The sequence below is a fragment of the Pseudorasbora parva genome, chromosome 11, assembly GCF_024679245.1.
Source record: "Pseudorasbora parva isolate DD20220531a chromosome 11, ASM2467924v1, whole genome shotgun sequence".
Classification (NCBI taxonomy): Eukaryota; Metazoa; Chordata; class Actinopteri; order Cypriniformes; family Gobionidae; genus Pseudorasbora; species Pseudorasbora parva.
This window is the reverse complement of record NC_090182.1, coordinates 27,767,265-27,788,610: the sequence shown is the minus strand read 5'-3', so window position 1 is coordinate 27,788,610 and position 21,346 is coordinate 27,767,265. Positions and strand designations below refer to the sequence as shown.

At 38.5% G+C, this 21,346-nt stretch overlaps 1 protein-coding gene and 1 long non-coding RNA gene across 2 annotated transcripts; one reads left to right on the top strand and one right to left on the bottom strand.

Annotated features, from left to right (window-relative positions):
• Positions 1-11,153, top strand: atl3 (atlastin 3). The gene is made up of 14 exons (XM_067457697.1): positions 1-112; positions 1,165-1,392; positions 2,535-2,669; positions 3,060-3,164; positions 3,268-3,318; positions 4,567-4,623; positions 5,144-5,236; positions 5,328-5,466; positions 6,876-7,003; positions 7,088-7,144; positions 7,224-7,295; positions 7,590-7,781; positions 7,860-8,099; positions 9,793-11,153. Exons 2-14 carry the CDS (start codon positions 1,189-1,191, stop codon positions 9,859-9,861), a joined length of 1,542 nt encoding a protein of 513 aa, XP_067313798.1. The 5' UTR covers positions 1-112; positions 1,165-1,188; the 3' UTR covers positions 9,862-11,153.
• On the bottom strand, positions 6,292-19,051 carry LOC137093036 (uncharacterized). The gene is made up of 3 exons (XR_010908385.1): positions 18,917-19,051; positions 7,630-7,762; positions 6,292-6,500 (listed from the first exon to the last, which is right to left on the bottom strand). It is a non-coding gene; the product is annotated as an uncharacterized lncRNA (long non-coding RNA).
• Between the last annotated feature and the right edge of the window lie 2,295 nt (positions 19,052-21,346).

Below are 21,346 nucleotides of genomic sequence, written 5' to 3'. Positions count from 1 at the left end.
CAACACGCGCGATGGGATGTTCTTTGACGGACAAAGTTGTGTTTATTAAAACTGAAACGTTCATCCTGGAACAGAAACAGTGGACGATCTGCAGTGAAAAACTAAGGATAAGGTAATGGAATTAATTGGCTTTTTTAAAAGGCGGTAATGTGTAAGATAGTTCAAGACACTTTTAAGATGGCTTACCGAGGCTGTTTTGTACGTTTCTCACATACGTTAGTTGTCGGTTTGATTGAGAAACTCCTCAATGTTAGGGCGAGGCGACTGTAACTAACTAATTTAATATCAGAAAGTTTGATTTTTGATTCCAATACTATACATGCATCCTTTAAGAACTCACCAAGTAAACAATTCCTGGTTAATATGTGGAAAATATTACATAAATAATCTGGAATTCAGCCAGTCCGAACTAGGAGAGGAGGTGACTACGATGTTTCAGATTTACTCATGAATATTTACTATTGTTTGATAAGACCCCGAACACATTTTGAAGCAACACTGGTTGCTTTTAATGGTTGACATAAACATGTATCATATTTGACAGAAGTTGGTTAGTGGCAACTGCCACGTTTCCAATTACTACATGCAAGTTAAGCAGTACTGCAATTGTCTGTACTTAAATATTCTTTTAAGAGACAGTCAGAAATTCCTCTGCAGGTTTGTCTATTCAACACCTCGTTTGATTGGTTCCACCGGTGTATTTTATTCCACAGGGTGTGTAGTTCCACTTATACATATTTTTGCACAAATTATTCCACCATATGCAAATATAATTGGCTTTGTGTGAATTAGTCTATTTCTTAAGATGTTTACACAGCAGTGATGATTGTACTCATTTGCCCACTAGTGAAAGCAGTCATAGAAGATTGAAACAATAAGTCACATTCAAGCTGGGGAATCTGTCAGTGGAGAAGAGCGTGCTTGAACCTTTTAACTTGCTTGCCACATCGCAATTTCTAACAAATCCTGCCTTGCTGGCTAACAGGGCCTGTACTGTCTCAGTAATGCCTCCCAGAAATGGATTTAATACACTCTCTTTGATAAGTCCAAACAGATATTAACAGCTAGCTTTAAAGGTCAGAACAAATTGTCTTGCATTCAGATATGAATGTGTGGTTATTTTATTGCTGGCATTAAACTAAAACTTTTTATTGTCACCCACAGAAAGCCTGTGATATAGTACCGAGGATGCGGGCTGAACCTGGGCCAGTTCAAATTGTGACAGTCAACAAGCAGGATCACTCCTTTGACCTGGATACAGAAGCGCTCAGTCAAATTCTGTTGGCGCCTGATGTTCGAGATAAAGATGTGGTGGTGGTGTCTGTTGCTGGAGCCTTCCGAAAAGGGAAAAGTTTCCTATTGGATTTCATGCTCCGATACATGTATAAGAAGGTCAGAAGGAAAACCAATGCATTCAATATTGAGATCATGTAATGCAGCACATAATTTAAAGGGATCGTTATCCCATAATGTACACCTTCAAACCATCCTAGTTATAATCTGAGTTATATTAATAAATGTAATGGTTAATTTAAGCTTCAAACCCAAAATCTGAAGCCCAAAAAAGTGATACACAACATGGATTTGGGGGGTTCTTCTGAAGTGAATTGATGGGTTTGTTTGTGTAAGAAAAATATCCAAGTTAACTTTCTAGTTTCCGCCAGACCTCTTTCCGTATTCAACTTACGAATAAAGTGTAACGCCTCTCACATTTCAAAGCGCTTGCAGTACATCTGACGTCGTCGTTGCGGCAGTTATGCTTTTTCTGTATTTTGCTTTTTTCTGTAAAAGTTTTTAAATCGTAACTGATTATGAAATCTGGTGGAATCATTCACAAAAGGAGAATCTTTACAGATATTTTTTCATTTAAATCTCAATTATGCACACATTACAAGATTTTAACATTTTGGCACATCACACACTACAAGATATTATTAATAATATCATATCAGGACGAGCACCTCACGTGATATCATGAGGAAGCGGATGTAAACCTGTAACTTACATAGCAGAAATTACACAGATAATCTGCGGCGAGCATCGGAACCGATCGAGGTCCTAGACAAGATTTTTCTCAGATTCTCGGGAGGGGGAAATCTGTGATAAATCGGCTTAAAACTCCTGTAGTGTGACCTCGGTTTAAGATGAATTATGGAGGTGGTCTGCTGGAAGCTAGGTATTTAAATATGGATATCTATCTTACAAAAGTCCATCGTTTCGCTTCAGAAGGCCTTTATTAACACCCCTAGTGCTGTGTGGAGTATGTTTATAATGTATGGATACACTTTTTAGGGCTTCAAATTTTGGGCTGCCATTTATAATGCTATTATAATTTATAATGATTTTTTTTATATAACTATAAATGGGGTAATTTTCCTTTTTGGGTAAACTATCCCTTTCATAAATTTGCCCAGACAGGATGTTTTAGGATGTTAGATTTCAAACACTTTGAAAGATCATTGGCCCCCTCTTGGTTTGCTGCTCTTGAGCAGGTTCCTACTATATATTCACCTCTCATTATTTTGTGTCTTCAGCCTGGTCAGGACTGGCTTGGGCAGGAAAATGAGCCCCTGACAGGTTTCTCCTGGAGAGGAGGCTCCGAGCCAGAGACCACCGGCATCTATCTATGGAGTGAAGTTTTCATTGTGCGGAAGAAGAATGGAAGTGAGGTAACAAGCACCCAACATCATTAGCCAGCGCAATGCGGCCATGTGGTCTTATCTTAAGTACTAAATACCAGAAACTACTCCATGAAGTACTCCATGACTAGTATTACTCTGTTTCAGTTCCCTAGAAATGCATTTTGAACGTTATTACTTTCTGAAATCTTGCCTAGCGGTTTTTGCCTAGTATGCAATCTGCACTTGCACAAGCTCTGATATCAGATTCATAGTAAGTTTGTGGTCATTTCCTGTTTAGATTTCATCGCTAGTGATTCTGATTTATGCGTAATGTGTTTAAAAAGCACATTTTGATTCTTGAATTACTTGTCACTTCCGGTCACTTGCGTTCTTGGGGAACTGTAGTACTAAAATGGAGCATTTTGTTCTTTTCTGTAGGTTGCAGTGCTTTTAATGGACACACAAGGAGCGTTTGATTCTCAGTCCACAGTCAAAGATTGTGCCACTATCTTTGCCCTCAGCACCATGACTAGTTCTATCCAGGTTTTCACAATGCATCCTCACAATTTCGCAACAAATAAGTTGAAAGAAGACTGAAAATGTTTACAATAATAATTCATTATTTTTTGAAACATTTTTTTTCTAGATTTATAACCTGTCACAGAATATTCAGGAAGATGATCTACAGCAACTTCAGGTTGGTCAAGTCACAACTTGCCAATAATAGAGAATTTTCAAGCTAAGCTGATTCTTCCTGAGAATGTCCTGCATTTCTGATTTGGAAAAATGGCTTTATTACACCACAGAGAAATGTTAAAAGCAGGGTTTTTGCAGGTTTTAAAATTCATTTATCCAATACACAAATGAAGGTCTTAAATCAGAGCAGAAAGTCTTGGCATTAAATGTTGCATGCACTGTAAAAAGTATTTTTGTCCTGTTTTCCAATACAAATATCAAAACATATTTAAATCAAGATACATTTACTTGAGATGCAAGTCTTGAAAAATTGAACAAAATTCATAATCATATTTGTCAATTTGCATCTTCAGTAAATGCCTCTTGATTTAAATACCTCTTTGACTTGCGGAGGGATGATCACAGAAGCACACCTGGTTGAATGTTTTGTCAGATTTGCATGCTAGTGCAGGATAAATTCTCACTTTATTAGTATTTATAGGTCTTAACTAATAAAACCGGCTATGACCATGAGGAACGAATACCTCGAAATGTACGTCCATATGCAAGTTCGAACGACTTTGCTGCATGCACTTAATCATAATTACAGTAAAAACAGTTAAATAAATGTTTTCTATTTGAATATATTTTCAGATATAAGTTATTCCGATAACACTTAGAATTATGGTCATTATTTAACATTAGTTAACTACATTAGTTTACATGAACTAATAATGAACTGCACTTATATAGCATTTATTTATCTTTGTTAATGTTAATTTCAGCATTTACTAATGCATTATTAAAATCTTGTTAACATTAGTTAATGCGTCGTGAACTAACATGAACAAATAAATTATTTTTATTAACTAATGTGAACAAAGATGAGCAAACAGTACCAAATGCACTGCTCATGGTTAGTTCATGTTAGTTAATACATTTCAGAAAACATTGAGCACAGCAGGGAGTTTCAAGTTCAACTGTAATTGTTTTGAAATGTATGTCTTGATGTATTTTGGATATTGTGGAACAAGTTCTCAGCCTGCTAAAACCCTCTGAGAGAAGTTGTGCTTCTAAATTCACCCTTTTTAATGGATTGCTGTTAAAAGTGTAGCTAGAACATAAATTAGGGGAGAATCTCATCAACTTGCTGGCGTAGGATGCATCTCTGTTCTTTATCTTGCTGTTCAGACCATACAGTATACCACAGTCATAAGTGTTTTGTTGTTTTACTAACTTTTACACCTGGCATTTTTTTGTGTTTGTGTAGCTGTTTACAGAGTATGGCCGACTTGCAATGGATGAAATCTTTCTGAAGCCTTTTCAGGTATGAACACATCATGCTGATACTGGCATTGTAGTCATCTCTGTTAGTTTAAATGTGTGTGTACCTGTGTAATACAAATACAATACCTATACAAATGTGAGTATCAAACCACGTGTCACTACAGGTACACAACCTGTAGTGACACGTGGTTTGATACTCACATTTGTATTTTAAATGTGTGTTTTTTTGTTTGGCACTCATTTACCTTCATGAGCAGAATAACCTCAGGGCCTAAAAAGGCATCATGTTACAATGATGGTGTCAGATGGCAATATCATGGTATTTGAAATATTATTTTGAATGATTATCATATTTATATCCCTACCAAGATTCTTTAATGAATACAGTTATCCAATATTACTGCATTAATATGAAACCATGGACAACATTGTCTTGAGAGCTCAGGACCGTTGTATAACTTGAAACCGCTGGTTATCAGAGTGCATTTCGACAGACATGTCTGTGCGTGTGTGTATTTTGTTGTGCGTTTTCTTCATGTCGGCATAACTCTTGCCCACAGTCGCTTATGTTCCTGGTCAGAGACTGGAGTTTCCCGTATGAGTACAAATTTGGGTTTAAGGGAGGAAGCGATTTCTTGGACAAGCGTCTTCAAGTATGTGACTAAGAATGACTTAAGGTACTCTATATATGTTCAGTTGTGTGTCTGTCTTAGTGATAATTCTTTTCTGTGTGGTGGTGTTCAGGTGAAGCAGACTCAGCATGAGGAGCTTCAGACAGTGAGAGAGCACATTTACTCCTGTTTCACCTCCATTTCCTGTTTTCTCTTACCACACCCTGGCCTGAAGGTGGCAACAAGCCCTGCATTCAAGGGACAGCTGTGTGGTATTAGACTTCATTTATGTTTTACTACTTGCACGACACACTCTACCTAGAGATAGGCACAAGTACCAGAGCATTTGATACTGCCAGCAAAGATTAAATTGAAAGCACAAAAATTGTTTTGTGATAACCAATTTTGTGATTGGTTACAGTACTTTGTGGTCAGATTTGTTTGACATTATTAGATATGCTAATAAAAAATACAGTATGGTGCTATGCAACACAATTTAAAAGTTGGGTAACGGACCCCAAACTTGGTTGATTTATCTTTTGGGGGAAAATGGCCAAAATGCCAATTCCTAATATTTCTGCTGTTACATATCCACTCAAAAATAACATGCACTACCATTTAGTGGTCAATAAGATATTTTTTATGCTCAGATGTTTTATACCTACCAAGGCTGCATTTATTTTTAAAAACATATTGCACATATATGTTCATATTTGCAAACATATTGCACATATTATTCAAAATGCAGTAAAAACATTAATATCGTGAAATATAAAGATTGAAATAACCGTTTTCTATTGTAATATAAGTGATGTCAAAGCTGAATTTTCAGCAACATTTCTCCAGTCAGCAGTGTCACATGATCATTCAGAAATCGTTATAATATGCCTATTTGCTGTGCAAGAAACATTTCTTATTATTTCTGTAGATCGTTGAAAACAGTTTAAAAACTGATTAGTATTTATGTGAAACCTGTGATACATTTTTTCAGAATTGTTTGAGTAGAAAGTTCAAAAGAACTGCTTTATTTGAAATATAAAGACTTTGTAGTATTATAAATGTCTGTAATGCGATTCAAGATAAGGAAGAAGTCAGGGTCAGCTTTACTGATGCTCGTGTGTTTTATTGATCATTTCAGTAATCCAAAAAACAGACATATTAGTGGTGCTTTACCAAACTCAGTCTCAAAATAAATAAATCCATGTGCAGCTCTCCAGAGCATTCGCTGCACACACAAGGCCTCAGGCAGTCTCTCTCCTGCTTCCTGTTTCCTGGTGGCTTTTAACCGGTCTCTCCAAGCCAGTTACTGCAATGAGACACAGGGGATTTGTTATTTTGCACTTGACCTACTCACTGCTTGTCTCCAAACTCCTCTCTCTCCAGCTGCAGACCTTGGCGAACCACGTCCCCTTGCCACAATGTCTTTACTGTCACTTTTGATCAACTTAAAGCATCCTCCTCGCCAAATTAAAATATCAGTCAGAAAAATCTTACTGACCCCAAACCGTAGTAGTGTATATTTGTCAACACTCTGATATCTGATCACTGATAACTGCATATATCATTATATATGTGAGTTTAATCTGCATTTTCATTCCATTTTATAATGGCTTTTGTATGCTATTTGTTGTGTTTACATGTTCTAACTCTCTCTAACAATCGCTCCGTCCTCGATTTTCAGATGTGGCTCCAGAGTTTAAGGAACAGTTGCGTGAACTCATTCCCAACCTGCTCAAGACTGACGAGCTGGCCGTGAAAGAGATCAATGGGAATAAGGTGACCTGTAGAGGCTTGCTGGAGTACTTTAAGGTGAGCACACAACTGGCTTATAAACGCCTTGGTCTTTATATGGTTGAACAGCATTTTTTATGAGTGTTGTTTCTAATTTCTCAGGCATATATTAAGATATATCAGGGAGAAGACCTCCCACACCCTAAATCCATGCTGGAGGTACAGTTTAATATTTGGTATTTATTTGGTATTGCTTTATCACCAGATTTCTTGACTTTGATGTAATGTTTTGACTCAGGCTACAGCAGAGGCCAATAACCTTGCGGCAGTGGCGGCAGCTAAAGACCAGTACAACAAGAATATGGAGAAGGTATGTTACCTGAAATATGTTAAATACTTTAGCAATAGAAAATCACCCATTTGCTATTTCTCTTTCTCCTTGTCCTGCTCCAACCCTCATAAAATTCAAATGACATTGCTATCCCCTTTGCACTTGCATTTCCAAAGTCTTAACACAGTCAACTGTCAAAAGTCTTGAGGGTGGGGTTTATAGATAAAAGCTGAAAATATTTGCACCGGGGCATCTTACCCCATGTAATATCCATTTAACCTTTTATACATTGTCCTCTTTATTTATTTTCCATAAATTCCCTCTCACTGTTAGGTATGTGGTGGAGATCTGCCTTATGTGGCTCCTGACTCACTGGAGGAAAAGCACAGCTTCTTCCTGAAGGAGGCCCTTCATCTCTTCTCCAGCACTAAGAAGATGGGTGGACGGGATTTTTGTCACCGTTACCAGGAACAGTTGGAAACAGAGCTGATGGAGCAGTGGGAGTCCTTAAGAAAGCACAATGAGGTAACGGCTTTGTTTAAAAGGATTAATGTGAGAAAAATATTTGGTTAATTTCATTTTGTACACTTGTGTTCTTTTCAGTCCAAGAATGTTTTCAGTGCTTTCCGGACACCTGCAGTGCTGTTTGTTCTGGTCTGCCTCCTGTATGTGCTGTCAGGAATTTTGCTCTTCGTTGGCCTGGAAACTATTTCCTTTGCATGTGACTGTGTAGTTGGTCTAGCCATGATTGCTATGCTGACCTGGGCCTTTATCCGGTACTCTGGCCAGTACAGAGGAGTAGGCACAGCCATAGACCAAGCTGCTGGAGTAATACTAGAGCAGGTAAATGTATTTCTTTAATAAATATTTTAATTTAAAGATGAAGTATGTATTTCTGTGACACTAGTGATACCTAGCAGAATAATTAAGGTTCAGCTCTCAATGTTTACACTTTTGGGGGAGATAAACCCATGAATGGCATACTAATAGTCAATGAGCAATAATCTTGGTTAGGAGAATTGTTTTTTTAAAATAAAAATCTTCATACTTATCCCTTAAACATTTGAACATCAAAATGGACATACCACACGGTTCTATACTTGGTCCTTTGCTGTTCAGTCTTTTTATAAATGATTTACCATTAAACTGCTCAGGTGCCAGTTACCAGCTCTACGCAGATGATGCAGTTCTTTATGAATCTGCAAAATCACCAGAGCTGGCTGCTGATCATACATATATGACTGATGTCAGACAGTGGCTCAATCAAAATCAGTTGGTGCTAAATCTTACAAAGACAGTCTCCATGTGTTTTCTATTTAAGATTTAAAATTAACCTACAAAATGAGAAATTACTTTCTCACAATTTAAAATATCTTGGATTGGTTTTAGATCCTCAACTTAAATTTACTAAACAAATAAAGAAAATGTCTAAAATAATACAAAGCAATCTTAACTGTTTTAAATTAATCAGACACTATTGCTGCTTTCACGTGCTATCGGAATTATCGTAAATATGAGTTTTAGAGGTAAAAAGTGCACATGAACGCACTCTGATGTCGCGTTTACCACTGGAAAGTTCGGAAATAATTTTGATACCCAAGTTCCCGGGATGGGCATGGCATAACCGTTAAAAATGGCAGATGGGAGACAAATTTCTGCTGTGGCAGGTGTTTTATTAGTAATTTTCCCACAACAATTTCATTGTCTTGTCGTTAAAGTAGTACATATTTACATAAATTAATAATCATTTGAAGCATATTGTGTACTTTAAACACATCGCAAAAAAACAAAAATCGCATCTAGTTGACCATCATTCCAGAATAGTGAGCAAGCTGACTATCTAGATAGTGTGGTAAAAGTAGCTATACAATAGGATCATGTATGGCTGAAAACTATTGCCATTTTAGTCTTTAAGCAGCCTTTATTGTCTACATTATGCCTTTATTGTGAAAGTGATTATAAACAATAAGCTTTCGTGTTGTGCTGCTATGTTTGCTAGTGATTCTATAATTTTCTGGGACCGGGAAATGACTGAAATGGTTATAGTGTTAAAATAACATTTTCCAAAGACGCACAAAAGAATGAACCTGGCAAGCAATAAAAATAATGGATAAAAAGCCAATTCGCCATCATCATTATGTCCTTGGGAAATATAATCTACTGAGCTTTTGAAAGCTTTAGTGATTTATGTTTTTAAGATTAAGATCAGTCTCTCTCTCTCTCTCTCTCTCTCTCTCTCTCTCTCTCTCTCTCTCTTTCTTTCTTTCTTTCTTTCTTTCTTTCTTTCTTTCTTTCTTTCTTTCTTTCTTTCTTTCTTTCTTTCTTTCTTTCTGTTTTATACACACATGAATACGTTTTAGAATGTATATAAAAATGCCCAACCAGGAAAAGGAGTTAAGAATTAGCACTGGCTATAAACTGTATATGCTGCACAGTCCTTGTTTTGTATTTACAGCTATGTCTGTAAATACAATAAAATAAATTCCTTAAGGTTTAGACATTTTTTATTTAACTTTTTTTTTTTTTTCCTCCCCAGGCCACTGATGTGCTAAACAAGACAAGATCCCAAGGTCAGGTGGCTGCACAACATAAGAAGACAAGATAGCTTCTCAGTCAAACCAAAGATGTCAGAAAAAGATGTAACTGCACAAATGCGACCAATAATATGATACCAAATATTGCACATCTCCAAACACAGCACTTAAATCTCTACTTCTAATGCAGGTTGACTGATTTTTTTCAAGATGTCTTAAACCATATTTTTAAATGTCAACACAAATAAGAATATAAACCAAATATCACAAACCAGCAGTTTTTCAGGGACCGGTATGGATTTAGCACAAGGGCTAAACTCTCCACAGAGCTGCATTGATACGTTTACAGTACAGCCAAAGACATCCTCCATAGTAGGTCAGGGTCGTGTAACTTTTGGATTGCACTTGCATTGCACTCTGTAAACATGTTATTGGTTTGTTCTCTTAAGCCAGGAATACCTTTGCACACAAACTGCCATTACTTCATTAAGCTTGAGCTTGATATGGTGTTTAGTATTAAAAGTGTAAGTACACTATTATGCTACCTTTGCAAGAGCTTTGTTTTTTAATGATCTCCACCAAATTGTGGCCTTTCTGTGCATTCCATCTTGTATACATCCATTTATGATTTCTATTGGAAATCCTGTTAATATGTTGTTTCACTTGTATTGGGTTTCATCAGGGTAACAAATATATATTTTATTCCATTAAAATGGTCTTGAGTGCAGAATTGGTCCTGTACACCCTCTTGTAAAAATGCTGGCATGTTTTTGGGTGTTTAAAACCATCCTGAGAGTTGGACAGAAAGTATTAATAGAAAAGTCAATATCCACTATTTAAAAGTGTCTTGAGAAAAGCCCAGTCATTGTGCACTCTTCTGTAATCAGGTTCATATTTGCATATCATTTTAGTAAACACCTGATTTGAATCTGTTTTTGCAGTGGTCTGCGCACTATTGCATCTTATTACTTTCTGTTTTCATTTATGTCATATAACATTCCTCTTACTTCACATATAATGTGAAGGTGAAAGAGTATACCTGAAAAATTCAGCTTCCAGGCATATGATAGTATGTGAAAGCATTTTGGGATTTTTTTCTTCCCGATTTTTACAGACAATGACAATATGTTTATGCCCACCAAGGCATATCTGTAATGTGTCTTTGTGGTGTTGTTCTTTTTTGCATTCCACCAGAGCCTCGGTTGTTTTTTTAATGTGTCCTCTGATCATATTCAATCATTTTCAATCAAGTGGACCTGCCTAAACTGACCTAACAGGGACTGGTAGTTCTTTGTCCCTGCATATCATTTTACTGTAACATACACTTTATATAAATCTCTAAAATAAAGATTTAAGCATGCAATGCACTCATGGGTCTTTTTTGTATACAGATGGAGGCAGCAGTGTCAAAAAGAGTTAACTTTTGTAGTTGTCAGGATTGATGAGGACCGTAAGCATTCACAGACACATTTTTAACAGCTGTTCATTTGAAAGAGACTACGAATGAACAAAAGCGAGTCAATGGAACTATTAATTCGGACGTCATTGGTTCATTGCAAATTGCAGATAATAAGGCTATTCAGTGGTCAGTGGGATATGCTCTTCACTCTTTGCAGTTTTATTCTTAGCTGCACCACTCCCCCTAGCACGTGCTAATTTTTTTTCTATAGAAATTAAATGTCCTTGTTCCCTTTCATAGGTTCACTTCAATGCAGCATAGCCGTCGCTATGGGAACACCTTTGGACTGACGAATTTCTGAAGCCCTTACACCATCACTCCATCTTATTGGTCAGTAGCCTTTAGCACCGCTCCGAGGAATACGTATGTTTTCTTCATATGAGTGACACGTCTGGCTACTCGCTGTTTAATCAGATAGAAAAAAAATCGTAAAGCAAATTTTCTGTTGCCTGTGAGAGAGTGCATTTCTTTGTGTTTTCACTCCTCGCAACCGAGCATGATAGGTTTTAGGAGATGCATTGATACGTCTGAGCGGTTCATTGCAGGAGGAGACACTCATGACAGGTGTGTGCGATGTTTGGGCCTTCAGCATGCTCGACACTGCAGTAGTCTTCGATTGAAAGTTTTACACTCAATGGCTGTGCTCAAGGCTAAGGACGAGGGAGAGGGCTTGACTTCAGAGGCTGTTAAGGATCTCAGACGGGCTACTGACTTGGCGCTACGACTCGTCGAACAGTTTGCTTGGGGCAATGAAAATGGATAGACCTGAGTTCAACCGTCAAGGCATCTCGTTCTCAGGCCCCCAGGAGCCGTTCTTGATTCCTTCGCTTACTCAGAAGCCAGGCCCTCCATTTAGAGTTTGAACGAACAGCGCAAGCTTATTCATCTCCACGAACAATGCTTTAGACATTCCATGCTTTTCAGCCTTTGGAGTTCAGGAAAAAGCCTTAGGGTCATGTGCCCGTTTATGAATGCGTTCAAAGCCCCCATTGTCGATGTGGTGGGCAAGCTCAATCAAGCGATTGGACAGGTTCCTGTTTTAGAGCACCCTGCCACTCATGCTTCAGGGCCCCTATGCAGGGAGATCAGTCTATAAAAATAAGTTCATTAAATATGGTTACTTTGCATGCGCTTCCTGTTTTCATAGACGCCAGAGGCTCTCTGCAGTTAGAGGATGTATTGGCACCTGCGGTTTAGCAAGTTCCAAAAATAGAACAATTAAGGCCCCTGGCAGATTACTTGGCTGCGTGACAAAGCTTCCCCCAGATCTCTGTGTGTTACGTACCGTTTGACACTGCTTCACCATCTAATTCCTGAAAGACTGCTTACTTTCTTCCCACAATGGTGCGTCCTGGGTAGGTCTCAGGTTTGGTTCAGGAGATTGTGTCGCTCTTAGAGAAAGGGGCTATAAGAAATACCCCCACTCAAATGCAGATCAGTTTGTGACCATTGATCTAAAGGATACATACTTCCACATCCATATTGTCAAGAGACGCAGGGAGTTCCTCAGGTTTGCTTTAAAGGTCAAAGCTTACCAAGTCTGCGTTCTTCCATTCGGATATTTTGACTCCTTGAATGTTCACAAAGTGTATGGACGGGGCTCTGGCCCTGTTGCAATTTAGGGCATCTGGATTTTGAACTACCTGGACGATTGGCTGATAGTAGCTCAATCACAGGGTTTGGCAGTATAGCTCATTGGGACTAGTTGGTACTCAATCATTTGAGGGGCCTAGGATTACGTGTGAACCTTCCAAAAAGTATTTCTGTCACGTCAGCAAACTTTTCTGGGTGTGGAATTGGATTCTTGTACAATTCTGGCACATCTGTCTTCCGTACGTGTTCAATCATTACAAAGCTGTGTGAATGAGTTCAGAACAAGACGTGTAGTCCACATAGGTTTATGCCGCAGACTGATGGGTCTTATGGCAGCAGTGTAATTCTAGTGGTGGATCAAAAGCCAAGGGGTCTTGCCTCACTGCCACCCTTTCTGCAGTTTCATGATTACTCGCAGAGGCTTTTACACTGTCTACTGCTCCTTCGCAGCGGAGTCCAGCTAGGGGCGTTTTGTTGTCGCAAAACTATCACGACAGATGCATCCCTTATGGGCTGTGGTGCAGTCTATCAGGGATACCTAACTTATGGAGTTTGGAAAGCGGTGCATTGTGGCTGGTACATAAATAGTTTGGAGATGCTGACACAGTGTTTCTTGCACTCAAATGGTTCTTACCCAATCTGAGGAGCTGTCACATACATGACTGTGATCTCATACCTGAATCACCAAGGACGACTACATTCCTGCCCCCTGTGCAGGCTGCCGAAGTGTGTCCTTTGGTTTCTGTCAGTCAGAGCAGTTCACATTCTAGGTCACCTAAACCTGGGAGCCTCATATGGCAGAGGGTTGGCAAATGGAAGTGATTTTTGTTTGCTTAGAGCATGACTATACATTGCCTGCTCTGGTTCTCCCCCTCTCCTTTGGTGCCTCTGGGATGCTCTGGCTCAGGAGTGGCCCAGGACCCAGCTCTATGCCTTCCTGCTGATCTGACTGCTCTTAGTGGTTCCACTCAGACAGGGCCGGCCCTGACCAATTTGATGCCCTAGGCAAGATTTTACTTGGTGCCCCTTGTATCAAGGTTTTTATATGTTGGTTGAGTTTTTATATATATATATATTTTTAAAATAAAAACACACACACACACACACACAAGTCTGGTTCACTATCTTTGTGGGGACTCTCCATTGGCGTAATAGTTTTTATACTGTACAAACCGTATTTTCTATCCCCTTACACTGCCCCTGCCCCTAAACCTACCCATCACACACATACACACGCACACACTGCCCCTGCCCCTAAACCTACCCATCACAGGAAACATTCTGCATTTTTACATTCTCAAAAAAACTCATCCTGTATGATTTATAAGCCTTTTGAAAAGTGGGGACATTTCAATCTCAGGTTTTACTATCCTTATGGGGACATTTGGTCCTTACAATGTAATATAAACAAGGGCACACACACACACACACACACACACACACACACACACACACACACACACACACACACACACACACACACACACACTCCTCCACTAAACTATGCATGTTCATGTTTTCACCATGAATTAAACTTTTTAAGAAATTTTTATATTTAGTGTGCAGTTTATTTTATTTTTTAGCTATTTTAGATAAACCTATCTATAAAAATCATTACTAATTTCAGAAAATACATTTTTAAAAACGGCATATATCCCCTTAAATATCCCCTTATTGCACGATTGAGTAAAAACATTAGGCTATTAAAAAAAAGTATGTTTATAAACAATTGACATGATTTTTTACAGTTTCTGATCACCCAGAACAGCTACTTACATAAAGTTTAAAGCTACACTGTGTAACTTTTTTATTTTTTTCTTAGCTAAAAACACTTAGTTCTTTCAAAAATATGTGCTCATTAATGTATATTTACTTCTTTCAAGTGATAAAGTATTTTCTTAAGTTTATAATATGCCATTGAAAATACATACGAGTGAGGGGTTCGAATGCCAAATAGGGACATACCCGTAAATTCAAACCTTTCGCGTTTTAACACTCGATGGCACCGTGTCGAATGTGAAGAGGGGGATTGCCATGTCAATCCTAGACTAAATCGGCCACCGTACGAGTTAAAACGAAATCAGAATTGAGAGGAACAGAAACTATTATTCACTGGGTGGTCATATACCTTTTCACCGCTAGATGGGGGAAAATATCACACAGTGTAACTTTAAAGGGGGGGGTGAAACACTCAGTTTCAGTCAATCTCATGTCAATCTTGAGTACCTATAGAGTAGTATTGCATCCTTCATATCTCCGAAAAGTCTTTCGTTTTATTATATTTGTAAAAGAAATATGGGCTGTACCGAGTCTTTCCGGAAAAAACCGAGCGCCTGGAGGCGTATCGTGTGGGCGGAGCTAAAGAATGACGAGCGCAAAGCAGTGACGTCCTCAAGCGTGGAGAAACCCATCGCTATCTCAGCTAATAGATATGATCCAGAATCTAATTCGGAGGCTGAAATAGAAACAGCAACAGCAGGACGTCTGTCTCTGTGGTATGTACTGTATTTAGAGGCCTGTCAACATGACATGATTCGGTTTATGGACTATTGTATGCGACCAAACCTTAGTAGCAAGCAAAACGGTTTTGCACGTCAGACCAGTGTAACGTTATGTTACATAGAACAGCAATGAAGTCCGTTAGCGCATTTGAATGACGAAGCACGCGATCGTGTCGTTTACTGATGTTTACTCACGCGACGATAAGCACAGCACAGACATTTGAAGCAGTTTTACTTACCGGCTGCTTCCAAAGCAGGACCGAACCTTTATCGCTAGGACCGCTCCGTCAAAAACACACTTCTTGCAGTGTGGAGATCCACTTTGCGATGCGACTGAAGCATTTCTGCGTTCAAATCAGTTCAAATGCAGCGCTGCCTTCCCGGAATGCTGTGCTGAAGCGTTGAAGTCGCTTAATGTCAAAGTGGAGGAATGAAGTGGAGCGCGGCGCGGACTATAACCGACATTAGTGTTCACGGACGGCTTGATCTGCACCTGAGTGTTTACGGCCGTGCATTTCCTCTCTCTCCCTCTAGTGACGCGCACGCACACCCTACCGGGAGAAGAGCCCGTACGGCCCATACAAGGACCTTCCGATCTATTAACGTCAAGTAGACCCATACTCAAAAAAAACTCTCTGAAACTTGTGAGAAACCGGAAGGAGTATTTTTGACACAGAAATACTCTATCAAACGTCCAACATTAGTTTTTGAAACTTTGTCTATGTTTAGGATGGGAATCCAAGTCTATAACAGTGTAAACAGCTCAGTATGCATGAAACAGCATTTCACCCCCCCTTTAAGGTAAAAATAACTGGAATTAATTAGCAAACATTCATATTTAGATAATGCAATTAGATAAACTGTTCATTCATTTCATCACTTTACCTCTGTCTTTATCCCCATATTTCTTATCTTTCCTGTATCAGAGGGCTTTGGTCTTTTTGACACATTGGCCATCCGTCATAAATAATTTGGCAACTTTTACTGTCTGGCGCGAGCGAACAAGCACATTAAAAACAAATGCAATCCTGTCTTTTAGATGCGCAAGAGGCGACGCGACAACAAAATTCCCAACGTTAAACTGATCGCGCGTCCAATATCGGACACATTAAAGCACTCGCTGGGCAGGGGAGATTGATGCGGCGGTCTGGGAAGAGTCTGGGGATTTGGTTAGGGTTGTTTTGGGGTAATATTTCGAATTAATATTAATAAAAAGTAGCAGTAATAAAACCGGAATTTGCCTATTCCGCCTATGCCACGGGCCGGCCTTGCGCTCAGAGTATGTGCAGATGAAGAGAGGGCACGGACAGCCATTGCCACTCTTGATGTTTATGTGGCAGGTTTCTCTGAGCATGTGCCCATGAGAGGTTTTTTCCATTGTCTTGGTTTCCCATTTTCTGCAAGGGTCAAGTCAGCTTGCACACATTCCTTCATATCTTATCTATCATCCTAAAGGGTCTAGCAGGACATCCATTTGAGCCATTGGAGTCTGTGTCAGAAAAGCTTCGTACCCTTAACTCTTTCCCCGCCAAAACACAGAATTTTCCGCTAATTGTGAGAACACTTCCCTGCCAAACACAGAATTTTCTGTGTTTCCTTGTTTTCATTGTTAGATGCTAACAGGCATTATTACACCGCTTCTACCACGTCTGTGTTTATGATCATCGCTCTGAATCAGATCTGGATGTAGTCTTTTACAAAAATTTGATTTTTCTCAGCTTTTTGTTCAAATTTTTTTTATGAAACTTACCCATATTAACCCTTAAAGACCGAGACAGCCGCCCGCGGCTAAAAAATAACTATCGTTCTAAAATGTTCTAAAATGAATCTCCGCTTTCCATAGGTATAATATGTTTCGCGATTGATCATTCAGAGGCTCCATAGTCAGCGTGGATGCGTCATCAAAATATGCAGCATTGATTTGTCCAAGAAACACACGTGGGTTGTTCCCCTGAGCCAAACAGAATTTTTTTTTTATTAGTCCCACCCCCCTGTGCCCAGATTCGTTGAAACTTTCATCAACTCAACCAATAAACACAGTGTTTGGTCTTTTGAACCACGAATCACGTTTCTCTGAAAAATGAACGTGGGTGCGAATTTGCATGCATCATGAAACCAAACAGTAATAAACGCGTGCAAAGCGCTCTCTCTCAGATCACAGCACACAGTCAGTATATTTCTCTATTTGTATGTAGTTTGTGTTTTACACATTTTCACTATTATATTTTCCTCAATTTGTGTTTGAGAAGATTATGTGCAGAGAAGTTGAAATGTCCGTTTATGAAAATAGCCGCCCACATGTAAAAGTAGCCTCAGTATATTTTATTTCACGGTTTCTTGTCACAACTTGATGTATTGTTTGCGTTTGTTTTTCATGCCCAAATTATAATATATTTCTCTGAAGAATAATGTTTGTTTCAGTGTTGTTATTATATAACAATCTTTCTATTTACTTTATTACTTGAACTTTTTAGGACACATTATCAGTCAATAAAATACACCTGTTTTCACTCAAAAACCTAGAAACGCCTAGAATAATGTTATAATGAATGGCTATAACTTGCTGAGGGATTGTTACATGTAGACAAAATTTCATCTGGAAGTGTAAAACAACCAAGTCTAACTTTCTAAAGGAAAAAATCCAAACTTCATGAAGTTCTGTTCGAGTTTACAATAAAAACATCACATTTTTGCTGCCATTTTTCTTGAAATTATATTAATTGAATCCATTCTCAGAATAAATAAATGTAAAATTGGGACATCAAATGAGCTAGATGGAAACTTCAGGTTCTCCTGTTTAAAATAATATATAGCACTTGATGCTAACTGCTAGAATGGGGGAGAAAAACAAAGAAAAGTTGAGGCACATCAGGCGCCCCAAAAATGTTCTAGGTCTTTAAGGGTTAAAGTGTTTATTTAAAAAAGGATTTTTTTTTTGTTTTGTTTAAAGGTGTAATAAACTGGCTTTAAAAAAAAATGTATACTGTTGTCTGATGTCAACTAATGATGTTTGTGTGGTTTTTACATTCAAAAACATCACAACCAATATAGGCTATTTTCTACACTTGTTTTAAGGCTCTCTCCAAAACGCTGGGTTTTGGTGGGCGTGCAGCACTGGAGACTTGGAAGTAAATGTCCACGGCTAGGATTGGATAAGATTTGCATATTTAATGAGCTTCAGCTTCCCTGTCAGTTCACGAGGGAGAGGAGAGATTGAGGGAGAAGCAGCAACCAGAATGATTCTCTCGATCACAGGGCTCATAAACGTCTTTATCAAACAAACACAATGCTTTATTACTCATCAACACGTGATTGATTGGACTATTATTTTTATATTACACATAGGCTGCAAGGTCGGACGATATAAGCGCGAACCACACGCTGCCCTTCAGATGTCAATGAGAGAGAGTGAGAGAGTGAGAGAGAGAATAGTAGGAACGGAATAATGAGATTCATCAGCCTGTCCCATAGTCCAGCGTGCTAAAGTTATGCTCTGTTGTTAGACATGTACACATAAGCAAAACAATCTATAACAATGCAATACTATTACATATCAAAACCTGTTTTACTCACATGTGTGTTGCACCATTCCTGTCAGATCCAAATCCAGCATCAACCGGAGATTTGTTTACAAACGATTCCGCAGAACTGAAGTGAATGTCTTCCCCATGTGAGCTGGAACTTCATTAAAAATAAAGTTCAACCACACGCAGCGACTGTGTTCTTCCACAACCAGGAATAGCGCAATATCTTAATCTTCCTCGGCATGTTTATTGTTGTTGACCAGCTACCACCCTCCATGAGTTGGTGGGCGGGGCTACTGAATTAGATGCGCTGTAGAGGCGGTGTTTAATTAAGTATGAAGCACAGGACCGTTTCCTGAGCCTGGTGTCTATAAAAGCTTTTCTTTGACTAACAAATAAGTTTTCAGCTCTGAAACTTACATGATATTCTTATTACCATGACCTTTTATATATCAAAAGCTCAAGGGAAAGTTGATTTCTCAATTCATCACCCCTTTAAAACATAGCTCAGACCTAAATTGGGTTTTCACTTTTGTATAAAGAAATATTTTCAAAAAAAGCGAATTATTAAAAGTTTTTCCTGGAAATTAGAAAAGTAATCAAATGTAATCAGTTTTTTGATAAAGTAATGGAATTGATTACACTACTTATTACATTTTAAATAGGGAAACGTTTAATCTGTAAAACGTATACATTTCTTTAGTAACCTTTCCAACACTGTGATCAGACATAACATTATGACCATTGTTCAGGTGACTTGAATAACAGATTATCTCCATCACAGCACCTGTTTGTAGGTGGGATATATAGGCACCAAGTGAACTATTTGAACTCAAACTTGATGTGTTAGAAGCAGGAAAAATGGACAAGTGTAAAGATTTGAGTGAGTATTTGAGCTCAAGAAGTTAATGCAGGTTCTGATAGAAAGGTGTCAGAATACACAGTGCATTGCAATTTGTTGCATATGGGGCTGCAGGGTGCCCATGCTGACCCCTGCACCGTCGAATGCGTCAACAGTGGACACGTGAGCACCAGAACTGGACCACGGAGCAATGAAAGAAGTGGCCTGGTCTGATGAATCACATTTTCTTTTACATCACGTGGATGGCCAGGTGTGTGTGCGTCACTTACCTGGAGAACACATGGCACCAGGATGCACTATGGAAAGAAGGCAAACTGGCGGAGGCAGTGTGATGCTTTGGGCAATGTTCTAATGGGAAACCTTGGGTCCTCCCATCCATGTGAATGTTACTTTGACATGTACCACCTAAGCATTGTTGCAGACCATGTACACCCTTTCATAGAAATTGTATTCCCTGGTGGCTCTGGCGTCTTTCAGCAGGATAATGTGCCTTGCCACAAAGCAAAAATGGTCCAGGAATGGTTTAAGGAACACAACAATGAGTTTGATATTTTGACTTCGTTGACCTCCAAATTCCCAAGAATCGCAATCCAATCGAGCATCAGGATGTACTGAACAAACAAATCCGATCCATGGAGGCCCAACCTCGCTACATAAAGCATATGCTACTAACATCTTGGTGCCACATAAATAAAATATGTGACATTATAAAATAAATTTAATGTATAATTTAAATGTGTAAGTGATTTAAATTATGTATAAACTATTTAAACTACGCATGCACTATACACTGTCAGAAAAAAAGGTACATTGCTGTCACTGGGGCGGTACCCTGAGGTACAAAACCAAAAAGGTATGAACATTTAAGGTACTAATATGCACTCTTAAAGTACTGATAGGTACATTTTAAGGTACTAATATGCACTCTTAAAGTACTGATAGGTACATTTTAAGGTACTAATATGCACTCTTAAAGTAGGTACATTTTAAGGTACTAATATGTACCATTTAGGGGTTAGTAAGGTAGCCTACAAAGATGTAGCCTACCTTTTCAATTTTGTACCTTAGGGTACCGCCCCAGTGACAGCACTGTACCTTTTTTTCTGAGAGTGTATTTTTTATTTTGTTTTAAATGTAGGCCTAGTCTATTATAAATACAATGTTGCGTTTATATTGTATAACTAATTTAAATAATATGTTTATATATGTTATTCATGCAGTGTTGTTTGTTATAATTTAAATAATTGATAGTTTTTTGTGTAAATAAGATGTGTTTTGTTCTGTCTTGTTTCACAGGTATCAAGCAACGAGTGGCAAGTGACTGGTATAGAAGATATCAATGAACGAAAGGCTCTTGCTGAGAAGCTTGAGGGTTCATCATTTTAGTAAACACCTGATTTGATTCTGTTTTTGTAGTGGTCTGAGCACTATTGCATCTTATTACTTTCTGTTTTAATTTATGTCATATAACATTCCTCTTACTTCACGTATAATGTGAAAGTGAAAGACTAGATACAGGGACCGTTCTTTGTCCCTGCAAATCAGTTTTACTGTTACATACACTTTACATATAAACCCCTAAAAAGATTTAAGCACTCATGGGTTTTTTTGTATATA

Excerpts from the sequence above, each read along its gene's own strand:
- atl3 (XM_067457697.1), top strand. The coding sequence starts at position 1,189 with ATGCGGGCTGAACCTGGGCCAGTTCAAATTGTGACAGTCAACAAGCAG. Across the intron at positions 7,004-7,087 it reads GCTTGCTGGAGTACTTTAAG|GCATATATTAAGATATATCA; the intron begins GTGAGCACACAA and ends CTAATTTCTCAG. Across the intron at positions 8,100-9,792 it reads CTGGAGTAATACTAGAGCAG|GCCACTGATGTGCTAAACAA; the intron begins GTAAATGTATTT and ends TTTCCTCCCCAG.